The 21,542-nt window shown below is 35.6% G+C and overlaps 1 protein-coding gene across 1 annotated transcript; it reads right to left on the reverse strand.

Annotated features, from left to right (window-relative positions):
- Positions 1-1,400: 1,400 nt before the first annotated feature.
- On the reverse strand, positions 1,401-3,198 carry LOC145557525 (uncharacterized). Its single transcript, XM_081618698.1, has 3 exons — positions 3,135-3,198; positions 2,049-2,398; positions 1,401-1,954 (listed from the first exon to the last, which is right to left on the reverse strand). Exons 1-3 carry the CDS (start codon positions 3,196-3,198, stop codon positions 1,859-1,861), a joined length of 510 nt encoding a protein of 169 aa, XP_081474824.1. The 3' UTR covers positions 1,401-1,858.
- Between the last annotated feature and the right edge of the window lie 18,344 nt (positions 3,199-21,542).

Raw genomic sequence — 21,542 nt, forward strand, 5'->3', positions numbered from 1 at the left:
ATATTTTTATACTATTGCAACATTTTATTGTCATTTTTTAAATTTACATTGTCATTATGATTAATAATATATTATTTCAGAAGAAGAAATGGAGGAGGAGAGCAAGAAAGGGAAAGAAGAGAAAGAGAATGACAAAGAGCATGAGCTTGAGAAGGATCTTGAGAAGGAGCCTGAGAAGGAGCATGAGCTAGAGAAGGAACTTGAGAAGGAGCCTGAGAAGGAGGTTGGGGTACAGAAGGAGCATGAGAAGCATCTTGGGCTAGAGAAGGAGCCTGATCTAGAGAAGGAACCTGATCAGAAGGAGCTAGAGAAGGAGGCTGAGAAGGAGGCTAAGAAGAAGGCTGAGAAGGAGTCTGAGAAGGAGCCTAAGCTAGAGGTTGGGAAGGAACTATAGAAGGATACTGAGAAGGAGCCTGAGAAGAAGTCTGAGAAGGAGCCTGAGCTAGAGGTTGGGAAGGAGCCTGAGCTAGAGAAGCAGCCTGAGAAGAAGTCTGAGAAGGAGCCTGAGCTAGAGGTTGGGAAGGAGCCTGAGCTAGAGAAGCAGCCTGAGAAGGAACCTGATCTATAGAATAAGCTTGATCATGAGCAACCATCAATTGATCATGAATTAACTGACCATCCATCAAATAACCAACCAAGTCATGTCATGAACATTGAGTCCACAAGTGATAAGTCAGAACTAGATCAATCATTCATTGATGCGATTGTTAAAAATTTTGGTGTAGACCGGTCTTTGGTTGATGCACCTTTAAGTACACTACAAAAAAAATTACTTATAGAAGCAAGTAAAAAATGCCTCTAATAATAATGATATTGCCTCTAATACCTTTCAGAGATAACTATTCAAGTGCCTCTAAAAATTCTGTCGCTAATTGATGGTTGCCCCTAATGTCTCTTTTAGAGGCAATACAATGCATTGTTTCTAAAAACCCATATATTTAGAGGCAACCGTATAACCTTGTCCCTAAATATAATTAGAGGCAACCATATAATCTTGACCCTAAATATATTTAGAGGCATTATGTAAATTTGCTTTTAAATACCATATATATTTAGGGGCAGCCATATTATTTTGCCTTAAAATATAATTAGAGGCATTATACCTATTTGCTTTTATATATCATATACATTTACAGGCAATTATGTAATTTTGTCTCAAAATATAATTAGATGCAATCTTGTATATTAATGCTAATGATATTTAGATGCAAATCAGAAGTTTGACATGAAAGGTTCTTAGAGGCAGAATGCATGATATATGCTTCTGATGTATTGATTCTAAATGTACAAAAATATATATTACAACAATATTACATTTTATGATATAATTTGTGTACATTAATAGACAAAATCATTTTAAAGAATTAGCTATGTCAGTATAACATTATAAAGCAAGTTGATTTCATTGAATCAAACAACAATGATATTATTAATAATTTAGTAGTCATTACATAATTGATCCAAAAAAAATTTATGGAGTTACTAAACTACTTAATTTCAAAACAGGCATATGAATAAATAAATAAAAATTAATAATAAAAAAATTGGATAATGTATTTATGTGAATAAGAGGGAGTTTTCATCTAAAACTATAAGCTTGAAAACAACATTATTTTCTTCAATTTCTTCTAATTCGATCTCTAGCCATCTTCATTATATAATTTCCTGTCATTAAAAAGTATGAAATTAATATTTGTCATAATGACGAAAAATTAAATTAAAATAATTATAAATCACTAATCCATAAAATAAAAAAAAAAAACTATAAATTATCATTAATAAAAATTATAAAATCCAAAGAAAGATTAAAAAATTTATTTCACTAAAACTTACAATGAATAAAAAAAAATAAGTACTGTTACTCTTCATCTACATGCATTTCATCATCCTCTTCATCATCATTCTCATCGTCATTCTCATCATCATCCACATTGTCATCGACGTTATCATTAACCTATAATTTCATAATTAGTATGCAATGACCAATAAAATATATTTCTTAAATTTAATTCAATAATCATATAATAATATTAAATAATGAAGTATACCTCATCCATATTCATTTCAGACAAATCATAACCTAGATGGCTTAAAATATTCCCCATGAAATCTTTCATGACCTCCATTTCCTTTTGAAGGCCTCTCATCTTTTTAGTTAGGGCTTTATTTTTCACATTAGCTTCTTTTGCCTCTTTTCTAGCCTCTATTGCCTCATTCTTTGCTTCATCAGCTTCTTTGCGTAACTTTTCTCCTTCACTAAATGTCCCATATAATGATGTAATAGAAGGACTAACTCCCTTGCCACGATAACGACCACGCTTACCAATGGGTTTAACTTTTGCATAGATTTCTTCATCGGTTATATCTATTTCTCCCGCCTCACGTTGCACAAGGAGCTCTTTAATTTTTGAATATATGACAAAATTTAAATGTAAGATCATACAAAAAGGGAAAACTAATAATAAACACTTATATTTACAAATAAAGTCAATTAATTATATACAAGATTGATTCTAGAGAGAGAAAAAAGGTCACAAGTCTTTTTAACTAATGACAAATAAACTGTATCTCTACTTCTACAGAAATTTTAACAGTATTTCCCTTGTAATATGACTGAAAACCAACTTTAATATAGTCGTTTCAACCTGCTTTGTCACACAATAAACATAAAACAGCTCCACCATCATTTTAATCACAACACATATACCACCTCCACAATTTTATTTTCATAGTTACTATATCTTCAATAATATAAAGAAATAAAAAAACGAAAATATAAGGAATTAAGTTATTTATAGGATTTGTTCAATAGCTTTTCTAACATATTATAGATATAGTATAATTTTTCACTATTATTCTATACTATAAGGAATCTGACGGATAGGATTACAAGTTCTCACTATTAAATGAGTTCTTATTGTAAGAGAGGTTCTCACTTGAACCTCCCCATATATATATATATAATATATATATATATATATATATATATATATATATATATATATATATATATATATATTTATATATTATGAGTATTTTCTCAAAATAGTTCAAGTAACTTGGCTACCTGGTAAACAGATTGATTTGCATAAAGTGGGCCCATTTGTTTACATTTTTTTTTAACGTTAAAATACCATCTTTCCTGTTCTTCAATACTATACAGTGTACACCATCTTCTCTGTATCCTCTTCTTCCCATTTTTTTTAATTATTGTTCATCATCATGGGTCTTGGAATATCATGGGTCTTTTTTGCTTATTACTTATGTTTTTTTTCCAGTAATTAAAAGGTAGGAGGTAGTGCTTTGTGATTGAAGGACTCATTTATTGGGTACTTTGTTGTTGTATAGTCTAAGGCAATCGAGATTTGTGATTTGTGATGATATTTGGTGGGATTGATGAATGAAGATGTAATTTTGTAGTTTGTTATTTTTACAACTGTAACTATTGTAACTCGATTTCTTCTTTTTTATGGTTACTATTATACGGAGTATATATGTCTCTATTTTTTGTTGATATTTTTTTCACTTTTTTTTGTTTGGTGCAAATTATAACATGAGTACATTCATTAAATTAGTGCATATTATGGTGAAAAGATTGCCATGATTATTAATAAAAAAAAATGATAATTGGTTCGAGTGCAGCTTCATGGAAACATAATTGACAAGCTAAATCCTAAGACTTATGGTTAAATATTTTTTTTAACATCATTTTATGATAATCTTCTAAGTTAAATTTTTTTTATCTATTTTATAGGTGACAATTTTGTCAAAGGAAAACCATCCAAGTGCTACTACTAACTTAAGAGCATTAGCACAAGGTCCAGATCGTGCAGTGATTTCCTTAAATGGCTACATGGTTAATGGATTTATGTTTCGTACAAAGGACAATGAAAGGGGAAGAGAAACACAAAATAGTGGGATTGTTGTGAATGGAGAAAGTGGAGCATCAATCCTTGATTATTACGGTCTCTTACAAGAAGTCATAAAAGTTCAATATATTGGAGGAAATCGTGTCACTTTGTTTAAATGTGATTGGTGGGATGTGCATAGTCATGGTCGAGGGATCTATACGGATTGTTTTGACTTCATAAGCATTAATACATCAAAGTTGTTAGCTAATGATCCTTACATATTAGCTGCACAAGCTCGCCAAGTATTTTATGTTAATGATGTTTTGAAGCCAAATTGGAAAGTTATAGTTAGGACCACACCAAGAAACTCCTATGATGTTCCGGAGGTCAATGATCATGACGAAAATAATTATATGGATACTATATATCCATGACCCTTTATTATTATTATTATTATTATTATTATTATTATTATTATTATTATTATTATTATTATTATTATTATTATTATTATTATTATTATTATTATTATTATTTTGACATTTATTTTTATCTTTTTTTAATATAATTATAAAACCATTATCGTCTATTCTATAGGTTCCTACTTTACATGTGATGTTAATTTTTATATATCATTGTGATTGGATTTAAGCACATACATTTTTTTTTTGTAAGAAACTTTGATTTCTAATATTTATTTTATACCAAAAAAATCTAATCAATTATGAGTGTTTTTCATATTGTGGATACTTGCACGAGAGGTTACATGGCGCTGTTTTTGCTTTTAAGTACTATTGCAGTGCTCACATCACATATATATTGGATCAATCCATTACTATTGCACATTGTTTGCACTTGTGATTTGTCTATATCAATTACTCCTACCAAAGTCTTCAATTGGCCAATTTATACGAGTAAAGCACATTACTCCATACTATAGTATCTTATATATATAATTTTTCATTTTGAAGCAAAAAACAAAAACTCGTGAGTATTAATTACTACTAGCTTGGTACTCTTTGTTCCTTTCAAAATTAATACTAACTTCAAGTTATAATAGGACTACGACAAAGACAAAGAAAAAAATAATTAAAAGATATATTCAAGCATTTATTCATAATTACAAAAATTCAAGTTGATACGGATGGTTATCAAAAGTGAAAAACTTATTCTATCTACTAAACTAATTTAATAATAAAAAATAGTGGCACAAAATCATTGAAAAATATTTACTAACAAAATTAATAACCACTTAACCCTTCATCCATAGAGAAAGAGCTCGCTTTTGTTATTTATCTACAATCTTGGCAAACTTATGGTGTTCAAACCATAAAATTAAACCTTGGTGAGAAAAATAATTGTGTGAAAATTAAAGGCTCCAACTGTACAAGATTGAAGAATAACCACTTAATCAATTTCCTTTTTTAGCATTAGTATACATACAATTTCCGATTTTTTAAAAGGCCACTTAAAAACTTTTAGAGCCAACCATATTTTCTCTAATGCTACAAAAAACTTTTAGAGGCAACATTAAATACATTATTGCTAAAACTAACTTTTAGAGGCAAGATAAAATACATTATTGCTAAAACTAACTTTTAGAGGCAAACAAATTTTCACTAATCCTAAAAATGAACTTTTAGAAGCAAGATTATATTCACTAATGCTAAAACTATCTTTTAGAGGCAACAATAATTTCATTGATGGTAAAAAGAACATTTAGGGGCAACCTATAATCCACTAATGCTAAAAAGAACATTTAGAGGCAGTCATAATTTTATTGATGCTAAATATATCTTTTAGAGGCTATAAAAAATTATTTGCCTCAAAGTTTTGCCTCTATAGATAAATTTTCTTGTAGTGGTAGTACGGGCTCGCAGTTTAGTGAAAGCAAGTACCTGGTTGGAAGTCATGAAGCTGATGATGTTGGTGGTGCTTCTGCATTTGATGTTCCAAAGGGGGAAGGTGATGTTGAAGGTGATATTCATAGGGGGGAAGGTATCCCTGATGTTGAGAACAAGGATGTTCCAAAGGGGGATGCTGATGTTCCAAAGGGGGATGCTGATGTTAAAGGTGGTGTTCATAAGGGGGAAGGTGAAGAGAACAAGGATGTTCCAACAGCTGAAGAGGAGCTACCAAAATTGTCAAAGGCAAGGCTAGTGAAGGTGTAGCCGATGCAGCAAAGGGGATAGATAGCGTTATCCCGAAGAGCCCTGAGTATTGCAAAGCTTCTGCCACCTATGACTCTGAAGATGAATCACAGACTACAAATGTGCAGAATAAGAGGCACCAACTCAGTAGGAAACAGAGGAAGATATTAGAGCCTCTTACCCTACCTGTTTTGTATATCAATCAATGGCGGCCAAAGGGTATTTGTCGTTTCAGGGTACCTTTGCGTGATTATTTGGATGAGCACATGTCATTCAGCACAAGAAAGATTAGAAATGATGAGTATGTATAGCTTGAAAATCTTTACTGTTGATCATCTTAATGTTGAAAATGTTTATTGTTTCCTTTCATTGTGTAAATGATGCTTATATTCATGTGATTCGATGCAGGAATGAACCGACGTTCTTTAGTTGCGGTGGTGACTATGTCAAACATACTTTATGTGGCCATTTGATACATAATTTTGGGGAGGTCAATGATCAGGTACGATGCTTAATTCAATTGTTTTCATTTAGATAATTTGTTTTTAGTAACTGTAACTGTAATCATTGACAAGTGTTCCTTCTATAGTATGTCAGGGTTGCGGGACGCGTTTATGAAAAGGTGTATGAGAGGCAATTCCCCGGTCGCAGCAGACGATTTATGACTGTTCCCGCATTTGTAGTTGTAGACACCTATTTGTGTCTCCCCAAAACCAAACCCGGTGATGAGTACCTTTCACGACGAATCATAATCGAATGAAGCGAAAGTGTGGAAAGTCTAGTGTTGCGGATAGTTTTAATTTCTTTTCTCTTCTCTCTGTTTTTGAAAACTTATTTTAAGAAAACAGCCAATCCAGTTTTATTGGTCCATGATATGGGTCTAATAGTAGTGTAGTTGGATGGGGCTTGATAAAAGCTTTCCAACGATATATTATAAGCCCAATTCCGATGAATATTGAGGAAATTATGGCCAATTTACCAAACTGGGCCCGGTTTGAGCCTTATATACGGCCCAATGATCTAGGGGAGGGCCTAATATGATTTATCATTCCTAATGCAATTAGGAATGGTTTTAGTTTTCTATATTCTTCTAGAAGGTTCTTTTCATTCCTAATTCAATTAGCATTGATAAATTGACTTTTGACTTTTCAGAGTTTTAATTAAAATCAAATAGCATTTTCGAGGAAATTATATGATTTTATCCTCCAGTACGAAAAACTTATCTGATTTTCGAAAACGCGTTAAAATCAGGCTTGGCGCCTGACCCTAGGCTTTGGCGCCTATAATCAGGCCTGGTGCCTGGCGCTAGCCATTGGCGCCTGGTGCCAGTGTTGGTGCCTAGCGCCAGTTAGCCAGGGTTTGCGCCAACTCTGTTTTTTGTGCGTCAGACTCTGTTTTGTTTATTTTATCTTTTTGGCTGATTTTCTCTATAAATAACGTATTAAAAACTCCGTTTTCGATCATCTACATTCATCAACAATCAGTTTTCATTCGCAATCATTAATTCTTTAGTATTCTCTTAATCATTCATCTTTTTCTTCTAAACTTTGTTTTTAAATACAAAATTCCGCATTCGCAAGATCTAGAAACACTTAGCCATATTCGAAGTTGCCTTCGCCCTAGATGTGAAAGGTTTTAATTTCTGAGGGTTTTGTCCCAAATCTCTATTTCAATTATTTAATTTGATTGTTTGTTTAGTATTTTCCTTGAAGTTACTAACATGTGTATTTTGTTATTAGAAAGAGGTACGAGGCATCAAAGTAAGTGCTTTAATTGATTAATTGGTGTTATGATGTAGAAATTATTGTTATGATATTCCTAGTATCATGTCTAGGGTAATTTTGATATTAAATATGATTCTTACGATGCTTCCTATGCTCTTCCTAATATTTATGATTGTTAGTATCATGTTAGGGTTAAAGATTTGATTTTTATTGCTTAGTGACATGCTAGGGTTTGCTATTAACCTTGTTAGTATCATGCCTAGGATCTTGCTATTATTATGCTTTAATATTAACATGAACATGATTATGATTATAGTTGTTATGATTTATGATTATTATTATGATTATTATTATTATTATTATTATTTTGATGATGATGATTATTTTTATTGTTATTATAATTATAATTATTGTGATTATTTATTATGTTGCTTGATATTTTATATTTATTGCTTGATCACGCCTTTTATTGCATGTTTAAAGAGAATTTGGTACTTGTAATCACGCTTAATAAGATATTAATAATCTTGTTTAAGGATAATTGTGATTATAAATTCAAGTGATCGCCAATAATAGATTTATTTGTGCATTATATTCAACCAACATAGATAAACAGGTTTAGGGTTAATCCTATTGATTGCATGTTAATTAAAAAGCGCACATGAATACGATCAGAATAAAGTTGAGGCCTATTATTAGGGCAAGTTCAATCTCTTTTAGGTTGGATTTGTACCTTCATCCCCGAACCCTTATTTGGTTCTAGACCTTATGGAGTTGACGATCTCTTGGATCGTTAAGGGGTGTAACCTTCACCTCGTGAACGGTTTACAAGTTCCTAAAAAAAAACTTGTTGGCGACTCTTTTGCTCTATCTTCTTCCCTTTTGGACGCCACCGTACTTTAGTGTATGATCACAGTGGGGTTCAAGCTAGTGGGATTAAAGCTTGAAATTATTCCCTACAATAGTTACCACTTATTCCTTCATTACCTACTTTTGATTGATAGATGTTGGTTTTGTATGCCCAACACACTGACATATTATATTTTTAGATGTTGGTTTTGCAGGCCCATACCAATACCAAAAAGGTCAAAGAAATGGTGAACCTAGAGGTCATTAATTTAGTAAAAAGTTATACTCACTACATGTACCCAACTAGGTCAACCAGAATCAATGTGGTATGAGTTTGCAACTATTTATTTGGCTCTATATGTACTGTATGTACTCTAACAAAGGTCTACTTCTGTGTATGACAAGTCCTTTTGGGTCACATTTTTTTTCTCAGTTCTTCGAGAACACCACTGGTGGTGCGCTGCATTTTCAATTAACAGACAGGAGGTCCTTATTATTGATTCAATTTTGACTACGAACGCGGCTTCTCGCAGAAAATGCGAAGTAGACCACTTGGTGGGAATAAAATGCATATAAACTTATGAATTCTAGTCTGCATCTATTAATTTTAGAAGTAAGTAAGTTAACTAGTACTTCATTTCAGGCTGCAACTATGGATCTTGCATTTTAGAATATGGTCAAAGATTGGCGAACAGGAACCATTTGTAATTGGCCAAGGACATCCCTCAATATGAAATGCCAGGGAGACTTGTAAGCTTCTATACATGTTCTTTTGCCTTTTCTTACGGGTGTACATACAACTTCTATCTTAATAATCAATAATCATTATAATTGTTAATTTTTATTCCAAGCAGAAATAGCTGTGGAATCCATATGTTGATTCCGATTAAGCGCAACGCTGACAAGTTGTTATCGGAGATGGCCGAAGTGTGTTCGACTTTGTTTTGCCTTTTAATTTATTTTCAATTTGTAATATTGTTATTGTATCTTCTAATCACAATCCTAATCTTCCAGCTTCCCGACATGACATTTGAGAGGTCCTAGGTTGTGTGTGAAGACCTCTTGTCAGAGTTTAATGAATCGAGGGAAGATGTTATGCGGCTACTTCAACCTCTTGTCAATTGATTTTCATTTGCTGATCAATGGTTGTTTGGTGTATTTTTTTGGGAAGTAAAATTTGGGACTGAACATGGTTGTTTACTATTAATAACTTTAGAACTTTAGCAATTCGGAGTAAACTTTATTGGGGAAATAAGTAAGTAATATAACAACAACCTACAATACTATAAGATACAATTTGTTTTGCAATTAATAATGAGGAATGATTTTGTTTTGTTCAGCTAATTAGCATTTGTACATACACAATGTACATAGACAATAACAATACACACTAATGACAATATTTGATATATGAATGATAAGGTCTATACAATGAAAGTTGGCCCCTTATACAAAGACATCTTGTAAAAAGAAAGAAAGCTTGGCCCCTTATACAATGAAAGTTGGCCCTTATCGGACCTTATACAATGTTGGCCCATATAAAACTGGGCACACTATAATGGATAGGATAGAGCTGGGCCTGACATAGCTCACCCTGATATAAAATTGGGTCTTACAGAGCTGACCCTTATGTAATAGAGGGACAAGTAGAGGGTTAATAATAATAATAATAATAATAATAATAATAATAATAATAATAATAATAATAATAATAATAATAATAAATCATAAATAATAATAATAATAATAATAATAAATCATAAATAATAATAATAATAATAATAATAATAATAATAATAATAATAAAATAATAAATAATAAGAAAACTATTTCGCATCTATTATCGGCCACAAATACGTAAAAACTGTCTTTTTGAAAAGTATCAACACTTGAACATATCCGATATCTAATAAAAATAAATCCATCCTAATTTCTTGAACATATCCAATACAAATAATAATATTACAAATAATAATAAAATAATAATAATAAGACCGATATCTAATTGTCACTAAAAATAGTATCAATAAAAGTACTCGTAACCATAATATTCATAATTTTTTTATTTGTAATGACAATATTAATAACACTAATAATAATAATAATTATTATAATTTGGAAAGATTTTGATTTCGTAATGGTCAAAGGGAACTTGTTTTACTGTCATCTTGGAAAATGAACACTGTTAATGCTTGGCAGTCCGATGTTTAGTGTTCCCATGTTTGACGAAAATTCATTGCACCCAATCTAATTTCAGTTGTCATCCGGTGTTATTGGCATCCCCCATGTTGTTATCCTTTTTACTATTTAAGAATAGATTATATCTTTACATCAACACATTCTCATTCTTAGATTATATCTCTTATCAATCAAGCAAAAAAATGGAGGAGGGCTATAAAGGTATGACATGCACTACCATAACCTACAAGGACCACATGATGAACCATCTGGTAAGAAGTACTTCACTTAATGTTGTTATCAAATTATTTGTACTTGCATGTGTTATTTAAGGAACGGTTGTAATTGTGCAGGCGCTTCCTGCTGACTAGAGAGATTTGCTTTCTCGCTATTCAAATGGAGTCGGGGTTAAACGTGGGAAGACGGGGCGTGCATGGCATGTGACCCTCCTTGGGGCTGACGTTTCTTCTACCCGGTCTGTGGTCTTTGATGAAGGATGGGATACCTTCGTTACGGACAATGCCATCGTGACCGGGAAGATTTTGAAAGTCTACTACACAGGAGGGGGCTTATTTCACGTTCGCATTTTTTCTGCTGAGAACGTGGAAAGGGTTCCTCCTGCACAAGCCCCATTGTAGGCGTCGTTCGAAGTGCGCCTACGTTAAAAGCATGTGTCAATATGCTTGGCACTCATAGGAAGTGGGAATTAACATTACGATTAGGGACAACGATTAGGGACAAATAAAGTAGGGAGCCGCCAACAAGTTTTTAAGGAACTTGTAAACCGTTCATGGATCATAAAAGGCAACCACGATAAAGGGACAACGAAGGCAACAACGATTGACCCGTGAAGGTTACACCCCATTCATAATCCATGAAATTACTAACTCCATATGGTTCGGAACCACGAAAGGAGGATCGGGGATGATGGTACGAAGTGAGTCATGGAGTCACATTCGCCCGTATTGGCCTCTACTCGATTCTTATATTGAAAAGTGATTCCTGCGATCTCAAAGGCATACAAACAAAATATTCAATTTGCTCCAACTTATTATTAGGCTAAATTGGTTGAATATTAATGCAACATATAATTCTAAAATATTAGTGACCACTTGATTAAACAACAAGATTAAAAAGGAACCTAAACCGATTGTCCAAATTATCTTATTAGGCGTGATTTTCAATTACATATTCCCTTTAACATGCAATATGGTGATCATAAAAATAATAATAGAATAAACATTAATATTGGAAACAATTCAACAATAAATTCGTTAGTCAAATCAAATAAAAAATAACCTAATCATGATGCTAGCAATATTAGAATAAAATAAGAGTAATTAAATTAATTAATTACTCACATTCCGCGCGTTCCTTTAAATTGCTACATCATGAATAAACTGTTAGTAACTTCAATAAAAAAAATAAATCTAATGGAAATTAAATTAAATAAAAAGTAGAGTTAATTTGGTCCAAACCCTCAGTTATTTGTACCTTTCACGCCTTGGTTTAAGGACGGAACCTCGGGTTAAGTATAGACTCCTTGGAGTGCTTAGGGGAATTGTTATGGAAGAATAATGAGGCTAGAAATTAGGTTAAAGAGGGAGAAGAGACTGATTTTTGGTGTAAGGTGAGAGAGAATGATTATTGGTGCCCCGTACATCAGAAATGAGGGGGTATTTATAGGGAAAATGTGCTGAGGGAGCACACGGAACCCTAAAATGATAAAAACCCTAAAAAAGTATCCCGCAACACGGCAAAGTGTACCGTGACACGGGAAGTCCCACGGTCAGACGGCAAACTTTCCCGCGACACGGTACATTTTTAGTGTGACGCGGGAAATTTTCAGAAAACGGGAAAGAAAACGCGTTAAGGGTTTACGCGGAAAAGACACGGAATGTCCCGTGACACGGCAAAGGTACCGTGACACGGCAGTATCCACCATGATACGGTACAGTATACCGTGTCACGGTATGGGAGACGCGGAAATCACACGGAAACAGCTCCGTGTCACGGGGAATCCCACCGTCAGACGGTGTAAATTCCCGTGACACTGTAGAAAATGCCGTGACGCAGGAGTTGTTTAGGTACGAAGAACGCAAATAGGACACGGAATATCCCCGCGTCACAGCAAGGGAACCGTGTCATGGGGATTCTCACCGTCAGACGGTGCAATTTCCCGTGACACGGTGGAATTGCACTGTGCGCGGTGATTCCAGGTTTATACCCGTTTTTAAAACCATCATAACTTTTGATCCGTAACTCGGAATGAGGCATATAATATATCATTGGAAAGCTTATCAAGTCTGCTTTCCAACCCAATTAGAATCAAGTCAAAATAAAATTTAGATTTTAAGTTATATACGTTTTAGTGGAAGGGTGTCGGTTTTAGGCCGAGTTTGGTGTTTTGCTCATATCTTTTTCGTTATAGCTTGAATTGGGCTTATGATATATGGTTGGAAAGCTTATTTAAAGGCCTATCCAAAAAAATAATAATTTGATCAAAATTGTATATCCATAAAATCAGTTTCTCTCAGTTTTGCGATGTGGACACGAAAAGTGGAAAATAGGTTATGGTTTAGGGAAATGAGATAGAAATTGGATTGGTTCATGTAATATGTTGAATAGAACATGTATTTAAGCACTCCAAAGATTAAATACTCAACTCGACCAATAATGGGGGTGAAAGGTGTTCATCAACGGGTTTGGTTTTAGGGAGACATTTTTAGGTGTCTACAGAAGCCCCCACTTTGACTGAGTTTGTAGAAACGTAAGTTTCGAAAACGATAGTCAAAGTAGTCGATAGGTACGGAGAATGATTTAAGACGTTCTGCGATCCTAAATCACTCTATATACGCCGATACCTGCAGAAAAATGTTAATTCCACAGATAAAAGAGTAAAAGGATAGAATACGTATCTGGCACCAGTGTATCGGTGACAAATGAGTTTGGCAGCTTCCTATGCTTGAAGGAATCCACCGGATGACGTTTGTTGAAACACTTTCCATGCCTGAGGAAAGCTGACTGAGGAGTTTGGTAGTTTTCTAAGCCTGAAGAATCCTACCGGATAATACTTTCCATACTTGAGGAAAGTCGACGTATGAATTTGGTGTCATTCTATGCTTGAAGAAATCCACCGATGATGCTTTCCATGCTTGAGGAAAGCCGACTTGGCGGTTTTCTATACTTGAAGAAAAATCCACCGATAACGCTTTCCAAGCTTGAGGAAAGCCGACTTGGCGGTTTTCTATACTTGAAGAAAAATCCACCGATAACGCATTCCAAGCCTGAGGAAAGCCGACTGATGAATATGGTGTCATTCTATGCTTGAAGAATTCCACCGATAATGCCTTCCATGCTTGAGGAAAGCCGATTTGGCGGTTTTCTATAATTGAAGAAAAATCCACCGGATAATACTTTCCATGCTTGAGGAAAGTCGAAAGATGATGAGATTGCAAGTCTCTGTGTATCGAGAACCTTGCGTCATGAAATGATGGTGGTCCGATTGTCCCCGGACGTGGGCTGTAGATGGTCCGCTTGTCCCTGGACGTGGGCTGTAGATGGTCCGCTTGTCCCCGGACGTGGGCTGTAGATGGTACGCTTGTCCCCGGACGTGGGCTGTAAATGGTCCGTTTGTCCCCGGACGTGGGCTGTAGATAAAACCTGCAAAAATAAATTTGCCAATGGACTCGTATATACTGTGATTGACTTGACAACTAACTTGACCAAGTTTGACTTGATGTGACATGACATGTGTATGACTTGTGAGTGTGTGTGTGTGTGTGTGTATGTGTGTGTGCAGACACAAGCAAACGAAGATGCAAAAGCAAAAATTTTCCGTCAATTTTTGTCATGAGTGGAGGGTACCGACTTTCTCCCGAAAAAGAAAGATGTGAAAACTGAACTTTTATTTTCGAACTTCCTTCCAAAAGAAAAGACGCAAAAAAAGGAAAGAAGTTTTGAGCTTCCTCGTTGAGCAAGACAAAATGAATCGCATGGATTGAATTGCTTTTCTTGAAAGTAATGTATGCATGATGCATGTCCTTAGGCCAGGAGGCTAAGGAAAATTACATCATGTGACACGATAGATGAATTAACTTAGGTCTTGGAGCTAAGCATCAAGAAACGATCTTTAACGTCACTTAGGTCTGGAAGCTAAGCACGTATACAGATGAAGTGATTATTGCACGTTGCTTAGGTCAAGGAGCTAAGCACGATATGTTTTGTATGATTGATAATCATTGATATATAAATGTTTCTCAGCACATTATGCGATGCATGAAACAATGAATATTGCTCAGGTCAGGAAGCTAAGCAAGTATACAACGTTTCTTCTAATGAATGTTATCTTGAAAGATGATGAAGCATGCGCAGTAAGGAAATAAGATTTCATGATAAAGGGTTCCTAAAGTGAAGTGTGTGAATGTGATACTAAGGCTGGCTGCAAGGGTTATGGCGATGGAAAGAGATGTGAGAAGAGTTAAAGATGATGACTCTTCAGGCTGGGTAAGCTAATGTGATTTGGGTTCAAGCCCCCAATTCTAGCTCTAAATGGGTAGGGATAAGCATTGGATATTCTTTGACTCAATCATGAATGGATATGAATATGAATGTGGCCGCACCTCGATGTGAGGTTGCCTACGTATCCGTTAGGAATCAGGCCGAACGTAGCTCTAACCGGACTTTGCACAAGTGTATGTAAACCTCAAAGAGGTCTTTCAAGGGTTGTAATGTGGTTAAGTTGATGGCTTAAGGAAGAAAGGGATAAAAGGCTCAAGACCCGAGAGAATCCCCAAGATGTGTCATTTTGAATTTGAAAATTTTGAATTTTGCAAGTTTATTTTCAACTTTTTTTTTTTTGAATTTCTTTTTTTCTCTTTTTTTTTATTCTTTTGAATCAATGTAGACAATCTCAGATCATGCGGTCCATCACTCACTTAGCATTCATGTTTCTCAGGCACGGTACCAAGAACCCGATGAGAGACGCAATTTGAGACGTGTTCATATCAAAGACATTGGAACACTTGCCTTTAGACATTGTTTTATTGTTGCTTTGCTGCTTTTTTTTTTTTTACTTGCTTTTTGAATGTTATACAATTACACATCTTCCAATCCCAGGGTTAAGTGAATGTGGGTTGAAGAAATGAAGGCCAAACGTTAGACGAGGCTCAAAATGGTTGATGAAGAAATGGAATGTGATTGAACGGTTAACAGGGAATGACATGGTTGCAAAGGTGCCTCAAGTCATTGGTGTACCTTGGGTTTAGTTCGATAATTGAATTTTTTTTTTTTTAAGAATGAATGAATGAAAAATTCTATGATCGAGATGTAAAGGAAAATTGCTCATTTTATTAATGGAAAAGGTGAACGAAACACATGAAACATATAAAAAAATTCAAAGTGGAAAACCTATGCTAGACATGAATGGGGGAATGGAGAAGAATGATAAAGAAAGAAATCATGAAATCTTGCACGAAGGATCTGTGTGCCTTGTATTCATTACTTCTTGCCGCCTGGAGGGACAGGAAGTTTGTTTGCATCCACCAAGTCTTGAATGACGTCCTTCAAATTCCAACATTGCTCCGTAGTGTGGCCCCTTCCTTGATGGTACTTGCAATGGGCATTGGGATTCCATTTAGCGCTCCTTTCTTCAGGTTTTGGCTCTGGAAATGGCCCAATAGGTGTGATCAAGCCTTGACTGTAAAGGCGATCAAAGGCCGCATCATAAGGCATTCCTAAAGGAATGTAAGTTCTTTTCTTCTTGGGCAATGGAGTATCAAGAGCTAACACTTCATTGCGATCAACTTGGCTTATATTGTTGGTAGTATTTTCGTGCTTGGAAGACGAAGAAGAAGGATGGTCGTTCTTCTTGTTTTTCCAAGTGTTATTATTGTTACTACCAGCAGTCTTTATTAGCTCATCCTCGATATTGATGCCGATGTCGTATACAGCTTCGAAAGTGTTCAGTGGAAGAAATTTGAGATGTTCCCTATATTTATGAGTCAGATTTTTAATAAAGAGGCGAACCATCTCTCTTTCTTTGGGGGGATCTACCAAGAGTGAAGCTGTTTCCCTCCACCTGTTCAGGTAAGCGGTGAAGCCTTCATTCTCTTTCTATTTGAGAATGGAGAGTTCACGTTCAGAAGTTTTGGTTTGAATGTTACACTTGTAACGAATCATGAAACTGTCGGTGACATCTTGCCAAGTCGCAGTACGCTGGGGATCTAGGGAATAGAACCATTGTTGGCAAGCATGTTTTAAGGAGAGAGGGAACACCGTAGGGAAGAGTGTTACGTCCAATCCCTTAAGAGCCATGGTTGCAGAGAACGCCTTCAAATGGAATATTGGATTGTCAGTAGGCTTGAACTTTGGAATATCAGCAGTGGAGAACTTTTCAGGAAGTCTGTCCTTCACATCCAAAGGAGTGGGAGGCCGTTCCACATAAGTGAAATCCTCAGAAATCTTACTCATTTGTTCCTTCAGTTTGTCAAGGGTGGAAACAGTGACCTTGTTTTGTTCCATGGTAGTGACCCTAGTGGTAAGGGTTTGCATCATGGCAGACAGTGCCTCGATGGATTTGTTGATGTTCTCAAAATCTTCTTTAGTGGCCATTGAAAGGTGATGAGTAATGGAGATGGCAAAGTTCTCTTTAAAAGCCTATTAGATCTGAGAGATTGTTGCGGTAATGACTCGAACCGTATTAATCTATCCCTGTTCCTTGACAAAGTACTGTGAAATAAAATAATTCATTTAATTGTTTGACTCATTGCTCAAGATAGGAAAGGAAGGAAAAAATAGACATTTGAAAACAGGTGAGAAAACTCCACTCATTTTTTTATTATGACGAAAAAAAGGTGCATGAACCTAATATACGATCATAAACGACCTGGTGCATGACTCGAGTCGGAACATAAAGAAAGTGTGTGGACTATACTTGACTCGTGAGTGACTAAGTGATGTTATAAGACTCGTGGTATGATCGTATGGCTAGACATGTGAACAATAACTAAAATGACTGACGCGAGGACCAAATTAACACGGAAGACTTGACTGACGCGTTTTTTTTTTTTTTTTTTTTTTTTTTTTAGAAATCCACCGTGTCACAGTGGAAATTTGCCGTGACACGGTAGAGTTTCCCGTGGCGCGACAAACTTTTTTTTTTTTTTTTTTGTGGAAAATCCACCGTGTCACGGTGGAAATTGCCGTGACACGGTGAACTTTCCCGTGCCACGGTAAACATTCCCGTGCCACGGTACGGCACACCGTCAGACGGTGCACTGTACCGTGACACGACAATGTTTTTTTTTTTTTTTTTTCGGAAATCCACCGTGTCACGGTGGAAATTTACCGTGACACGGTACAGTTTCCCGTGGCGCGACAAACTTTTTTTTTTTTTTTTTTTTTGGAAATCCACCGTGTCACGGTGGAAATTGCCGTGATACGGTGAGCTTTCCCGTGCCACGGTAAACATTCCCGTGCCACGGTACGGCACACCGTCAGACGGTGCACTGTACCGTGACACGACAATTTTTTTTTTTTTTTTTTTTTTTTTTTGCTAATTACTAAGTGAGTACGGTCCATTGGCAATCGTTAGTCATAAAATAATCCACCATAGACAAAGAAAGATTGTTACGGTTAGGATCAAAACGACCAAACATAAAACATGTAGGCACAATGATGCAAAGAATAGTTCGCAACCTAGGGTCAAGTTCTATGTTCGACTATGGTCAAGTTTATTTGGTGTCAATAGGGTACCATGGTTAAGAGTTTGTACGCGTTAGCAAGGCAGCCTCCCTTGAGGGTGTATGCCAACGGGCGGCTCCGCGAGTTCGTGATGAAATCGAACTCGACTCCATGGTTTGGGTGGATTTAATAACTCGGATGAACCCTTATTGCCATGAGCGTTTTTGGGTTGATAGAGCTTAAATCCCCCGGGGCTAAGACGTATGTAGAACACATACGTTTTTTCAGAAAAATCAAAGGAAGTTGACTGTGAGAAGAGAAAATAAGCCACCGGACTGATTTTAGGACTGCCGTGACACGGAAAGGATTCCCGTGCCACGGTACGGCACACCGTCAGACGGTGCACTGTACCGTGACATGGGAGATTTTGCCGTGGCACGGCAGTCAGAAAATCTTACTGGTGCCCTGTTTTCCTTCGTACGCAATCAAGTTATTCAATTTTTCCTACGGGACAGACGTAAATGCGACGTTAAAACGTCTATGCATATGCAAAAATGCCAAATTAATCACAGGAATATTTTTCAAGAATCTTTCAAGTCTCATCCACTCATCTTAATTAAATATATCAATCACTCAAATCGATAAATAACCAAGAATCCTCCCCAGTGGAGTCGCCAAATTGTAGGCGTCGTTCGAAGTGCGCCTACGTTAAAAACATGTGTGAATATGCTTGGCACTCATAGGAAGTGGGAATTCACATTACGATTAGGGACAACGATTAGGGACAAATAAAGTAGGGAGCCGCCAATAAGTTTTTAAGGAACTTGTAAACCGTTCATGGATCATAAAATGCAACCACGATAAAGGGACAACGAAGGCAACAACGATTGACCCGTGAAGGTTACACCCCATTCATAATCCATGAGATTACTAACTCCATATGGTTCGAAACCACGAAAGGAGGATCGGTGATGATGGTACGAAGTGAGTCATGGAGTCACATTCGCCCGTATTGGCCTCTACTCGATTCTTATATTGAAAAGTGATTCCTGCGATCTCAAAGGCATACAAACAAAATATTCAATTTGCTCCAACTTATTATTAGGCTAAATTGGTTGAATATTAATGCCACATATAATTCTAAAATATTAGTGATCACTTGATTAAACAACAAGATTAAAAAGGAACCTAAACCGATTGTCCAAATTATCTTATTAGGCGTGATTTTCAATTAGATATTCCCTTTAACATGCAATATGGTGATCATAAAAATAATAATAGAATAAACATTAATATTGGAAGCAATTCAACAATAAATTCGTTAGTCAAATCAAATAAAAAATAACCTAATCATGATGCTAGCAATATTAGAATAAAATAAGAGTAATTAAATTAATTAATTACTCACATTCCGCGCATTCCTTTAAATTGCTACATCATGAATAAACTGTTAGTAACTTCAATAAAAAAAATAAATCTAATGGAAATTAAATTAAATAAAAAGTAGAGTTGATTTGGTCCAAACCCTCAGTTATTTGTACCTTTCACGCCTTGGTTTAAGGACGGAACCTCAGGTTAAGTATAGACTCCTTGGAGTGCTTAGAGGAATTGTTATGGAAGAATAATGAGGCTAGAAATTAGGTTAAAGAGGGAGAAGAGACTGATTTTTGGTGTAAGGTGAGAGAGAATGATTATTAGTGCCCCGTACATCAGAAATGAGGGGGTATTTATAGGGAAAATGTGCTGAGGGAGCACACGGAACCCTAAAATGATAAAAACCCTAAAAAAGTATCCCGCGACACGGCAAAGTATACCGTGACACGGGAAGTCCCACGGTCAGACGGAAAACTTTCCCGCGACACGGTACATTTTTAGTGTGACGCGGGAAATTTTCAGAAACAGGGAAAGAAAACGCGTTAAGGGTTTACGCGGAAAAGACACGGAATGTCCCGTGACACGGCACAGGTACCGTGACACGGCAGTATCCACCGTGACACGGTACAGTATACCGTGTCATGGTATGGGAGACGCGGAAATTACACGGAAACAGCTCCGTGTCACGGGGAATCCCACCGTCAGACGGTGTAAATTCCCGTGACACGGTAGAAAATGTCGTGACGCGGGAGTTGTTTAGGTACGAAGAACGCAAATAGGACACGGAATATCCCCGCGTCACAGAAAGGGCACCGTGTCACGGGGATTCCCACCGTCAGACGGTGCAATTTCCCGTGACACGGTGGAATTGCACTGTGCGCGGTGATTCCAGGTTTTTACCCGTTTTTAAAACCATCATAACTTTTGATCCGTAACTCGGAATGAGGCATATAATATATCATTGGAAAGCTTTCCAACCCAATTAGAATCAAGTCAAAATAATATGTAGATTTTATGATATGGCCGTTTTAGTGGAAGGGTGTCGGTTTTAGGCCGAGTTTGGTGTTTTGCTCATATCTTTTTCGTTATAGCTCGGAATTGAGCTTATGATATATGGTTGGAAAGCTTATTTAAAGGCCTATCCAAAAAAAAATAATTGGATCAAAATTTTATATCCATAAAATCAGTTTCTCTCAGTTTTGCGATGTGGACACGAAAAGTGGAAAATAGGTTATGGTTTAGGGAAATGAGCTAGAAATTGGATTGGTTCATGAAATATGTTGGATAGAACATGGATTTAAGAACTCCAAAGATTAAATACTCAACTCGACCAATAATGGCGGTGAAAGGTGTTCATCAACGGGTTTGGTTTTGGGGAGACATTTTTAGGTGTCTACAGCAGTCTTGTTTTGTAATTTTTATTTTTTTTGTTTTTTAAATATAATGTTTTGTTTTATTTTATTTTATGTTTTATTAATAATAATAATAATTTTACTTTATGTTTTGTTTGATCATTTTGTTTTTAATACTCTGTTTTCGTATGTTTAGTATTGAATTATAACTTCAAACTTCACTTAAAAGAACTACAAATTAACTATAAACTTTTTTTAGTTTATTTAACCTTTGCATGTGAAATTATAATTGAAATTTCTCTAAATCAACATTAATTTAAGTTACGCATATGAATGAATTACATTGAATAATTACATCATGTTAATCATGTTAAGTATGAG

This window comes from Chenopodium album, chromosome 9 (genome assembly GCF_948465745.1).
Source record: "Chenopodium album chromosome 9, dcCheAlbu1.1, whole genome shotgun sequence".
Classification (NCBI taxonomy): domain Eukaryota; kingdom Viridiplantae; phylum Streptophyta; class Magnoliopsida; order Caryophyllales; family Amaranthaceae; genus Chenopodium; species Chenopodium album.

Bases quoted from the DNA above. Each gene is read 5' to 3' on its own strand.
- LOC145557525 (XM_081618698.1), bottom strand. From the start codon at position 3,198: ATGGGAAGAAGAGGATACAGAGAAGATGGTGTACACTGTATAGTATTG. The intron at 2,399-3,134 runs GTATTTTAACGT...CAAAAATTAAAG, and splicing joins ATTGAAGAACAGGAAAGATG to AGCTCCTTGTGCAACGTGAG. The intron at 1,955-2,048 runs GTATACTTCATT...ATGAAATTATAG, and splicing joins CTGAAATGAATATGGATGAG to GTTAATGATAACGTCGATGA.